The 3,734-nt window shown below is 31.2% G+C and overlaps 1 protein-coding gene across 1 annotated transcript; it reads left to right on the forward strand.

Annotated features, from left to right (window-relative positions):
* The first annotated feature begins 1,291 nt into the window (after positions 1–1,291).
* Positions 1,292–1,906, forward strand: LOC119642981 (probable ATP-dependent RNA helicase DDX55 homolog). The gene is made up of 2 exons (XM_038042316.1): positions 1,292–1,453; positions 1,520–1,906. Exons 1-2 carry the CDS (start codon positions 1,352–1,354, stop codon positions 1,592–1,594), a joined length of 177 nt encoding a protein of 58 aa, XP_037898244.1. The 5' UTR covers positions 1,292–1,351; the 3' UTR covers positions 1,595–1,906.
* The last annotated feature ends 1,828 nt before the right edge of the window (positions 1,907–3,734 follow it).

The raw sequence follows: 3,734 nt of genomic DNA on the forward strand, positions 1-3,734 counted from the left end.
GGCAATTTATAAATATATCTTTGTAACATTATAATTACCTTAGGACGAGGAAGCAATCGTCTTTGATGAAATATATATTCTGCTGCGGCGTGAGCAAGGAAATAACATAAAGGAAACTTTTAATGGGGAGAGAGAAACACATTTACAATCAACGATTAGAAAATTAAGCTTTTTATAAAGAAATAGCTTTCTGTTTAAAAGCTTGATGCGATAGCGCATAACTCATAATAATGAGTATTTTTTAACAAACTTTTTCTTGCATTTAAATTGATACTCGAAAAATATTTATTTAATAATATTATGGATTATACATTGTCACAGAAAGATGTGTAGCTTTTGTTTATTTTCATTCATTTCACATTAACATCATAAATTTCAAATTTATTAAAAACAATTCTGTACTCTCTGTTTTCTGAACATGGTGGGTTTCTACTTAATGACTAAACCTTTTGTGGCTAGCAGATGTCGGCAGTAGATTTCGTTAATATACAGTCGCGAAATTCGATATCCGCTTGTTTATTGAAATCTTAGTTGATGTCACAGATATTTAAACAACTTGCAAAATCAGTTCCAATTAGTTGTGATTATCTCATCCAATTTAATACTAAAATTTATTGCAAGAAGTCACAAAAAAAAGCAAACGATTACAACGGTCTATGAGACGACAGAGAAAAATCCTGCCAGTTCGGAATCAAATTGTCGTAGTACTTTCGCGAATGTCGAGATTAATAACACAAGTACGTCTATTACCAAAGTGATTGCCTTGATTAATTTTGAAGTTCAAAAAGATTGAGAGGTCATTCAGGAAGATGTATTTGCACCGAAAACTTTCTACAGCACTAGGAACTCAATACTATGCAGATGTAATGGTATCAGTCTCTGCTTTGCAAACGTTTTAGAGAAAGCAACGTTAAGTAAAGAACCTAATAACAGAATTTTTGCCTACGCAAACAATGATCCCGTCAAAACGCATAACTTTCAAATATCTACAGAAAAGCACCAGAAATTTTTTGCTTGTGTTGGTGTTGATTCGCAAAATCTTCGATGATAGTTTTGTTTCTGTTCTGCATACATGTTCTTACAATAGTATGCAGATGTAATGTTTGCTCGGAAGAGAAAAGCTGACTGACAAAAAAAGAGATTATTCAAAGCATTTTTACTTATTAAATATTGTTTTATTTTGTAATATCGAGAAGATTTTCAGGGTGCTATCATCCTGCGCCCTAGTAATTAAAATAATATAGAAAATAATAAGAAAAAGTGTAAAAAAAGAATTTGCAAACACGTGGATAATTTCTTTACAAAATAAAAAATAGTAAATATTAAGTTTTTTTTGGATATTAAGTTGTTAATGTCACGTAAGAAGTGGAGTTCATTGCAAAAGCCACCGTTATCTAGGCCCGTATTAGGCGTTGTTGAAAGTATGGGTTTTGAATTAATGACACCTGTTCAGGTAACCTTAATACATACTCTAAATTCATTGCGATATTAAAGGAAATTTTTATATTTCTAATCAAAGGCTTCTGCTGTACCGTTACTTATGTCATGCAAAGATGTTTCTGCGGAGGCTGTGACTGGCTCAGAAAAACATTAGCCTTTTAAGTGCCTTTATTGGAAATGAAGTCGCAGGCCTAATTAGTCACTGTAGACTCCTAAAGAAATTGGCGCTATAATTATCTCACCCACAAGAGAATTGGCTTTACAAATCTCGGAGGTATTGCAAGTCTTACATTTAGCATTTACGTCAAAAACTTATAGTAGGTGGAGGCAGCATAGAAGAGGATATAAAATCTATACAGAACAAGGGGCCAACCATCACAACCAATCAGCATCTTTACTAAAAAGGTTTAAATTGGTGGGATCGTTTCATTGTATTTTGAAATAAGGTAAAAAGTCACTGGACTTGAATGGTTATGCTGTTATTGTTCCTAGCATATTTGTATTATTATTGTATTTTGTAAATTTATATTTTGTAGTAACTAAACATATTCAATAAAGTTAAAAAAAGAAAGAAAAGCAGAAATATATATGCTTTATTTATATATATATATAAATATAAACGTTTTATTTATTATTTATTGTTGCTACTAGTTGCTTTGTCAAATTGTTAATTTTTCTATCGTTTTACCAATGTTGTAATTTACGTGAAGTGAGCAAAATTGTGAATGATACATGTTCTTAGTTTAACCTTGTATTTTGGAATGTTTGTACGTAGAATAAAATTCTATCTCATGTAACGAAACAGAAATACACATAACAAAAAGGTCTAATTTTCAACGCTCCATGATGAAAGTCACACCACAGCTATAACAACAACAACTATAACGTTCTTACTTATTTTTAATTTAATAATTTTACTTCAACAATAGATGATTTATTGGGCTGTGCACAACAGGTCCAAGCACAAAGTTCTTTAAACGAGCCTTAACAAAGTTAATGGTTAACTTTGCGACCTCTCGCGTCTACGACGTAACCAAAATCATTTTATAAGAAGTTTAGTTTTTCCTGTTTTTTAATTGGCTTCTTATTTCATTTTATGGCATTTTATTTTTTTAGAAGATTTTTATTATTTTAAATATTTTGGGATTTTGTTTATTTATTGAATAATTTTAAGTTGACACAGAGCAATGAGTAACAATAGCAATTTAAGATGTGTATTAGCCTGAAGGTAGTAAGTATACATGCATATGCATTAAAGTCTCATATAGGAGTGCAGATATTTTAGACGAATAGAAGGATTTGTGAAGGAATATAGTCACTATTTGATTGAGACCATTTATATGTTCAAATTTCATTACCTTACTATTCAATATAAGTTATAAAATTTAGACGAATATTCTACTTCTGCTATCCACTTTGTTTATAACAGTCCTACTCTATAATGACAATGTATGACTACAGCCGAGAAGGTCCCAATTTAGTACAGTTAATTTTTTTATGTTATATTACTGGTATGATATAATGGAAGCATTGGAAATTACACCCTTTTATCATATGAACTTCAGTTTTCGTTATAAGTGACCAATTGCACTTATCAGTAAATGTCAGCATACAAATTTCATCAAAATGTTTAACAAATTGAAGCTTGTAAACTAAATACTTCTTAATGTGTTAGGTATTGAAAGTATGAACAGTTTCGGATGATGGCCACGATCGAGAAAGTTTATTGTCGGAAAAGAATAACGGTAAACAAGAAAATTCAAAAAGCTAATTTGATAAACAATTTCTTTTATTTTCTTGAATTGCAAAAAATTATATCCTTTTTAATATTTATTTCAAATTTCGATAGATTGAATCAAAATTGTCACCACACGTTCGAAATAGTACACATTCCAAAAGCCTTAAAAAAAATGAAATTAACACAAACGCTCAGGACAAGACCAATCCCCAGCAAATAATAGCGCTCCTTTAATCATATCGGCGGTTGTCAAAACAATAGAGTAAGTGCCGAATCGCGTTACCCATCGTATTATAATAATAGTTCACGTTTTTTGTCATTTTTTTTGCGACATAAAACGTAACGCCTCTGAATGCGTAGAAAAAGCCAATTCATCAGCCTCGATTAGTGACTTTTTCAAGAATACAATGAAAACACAACCCAAATCTGATCTGCCATATTTATTCGCCTCTGGCTCAAAGTCAAATGTTAAAATATCGCAAATCCCTTTGGTGCAAGAGTTGGAGGCTGAATGGCGTCAAAACTGTACAACTCATACTAGTCCTAACAAGGGAAA

This window comes from Glossina fuscipes, unplaced genomic scaffold, assembly GCF_014805625.2.
Source record: "Glossina fuscipes isolate IAEA_lab_2018 unplaced genomic scaffold, Yale_Gfus_2 303, whole genome shotgun sequence".
In the NCBI taxonomy this organism is placed as follows: domain Eukaryota; kingdom Metazoa; phylum Arthropoda; class Insecta; order Diptera; family Glossinidae; genus Glossina; species Glossina fuscipes.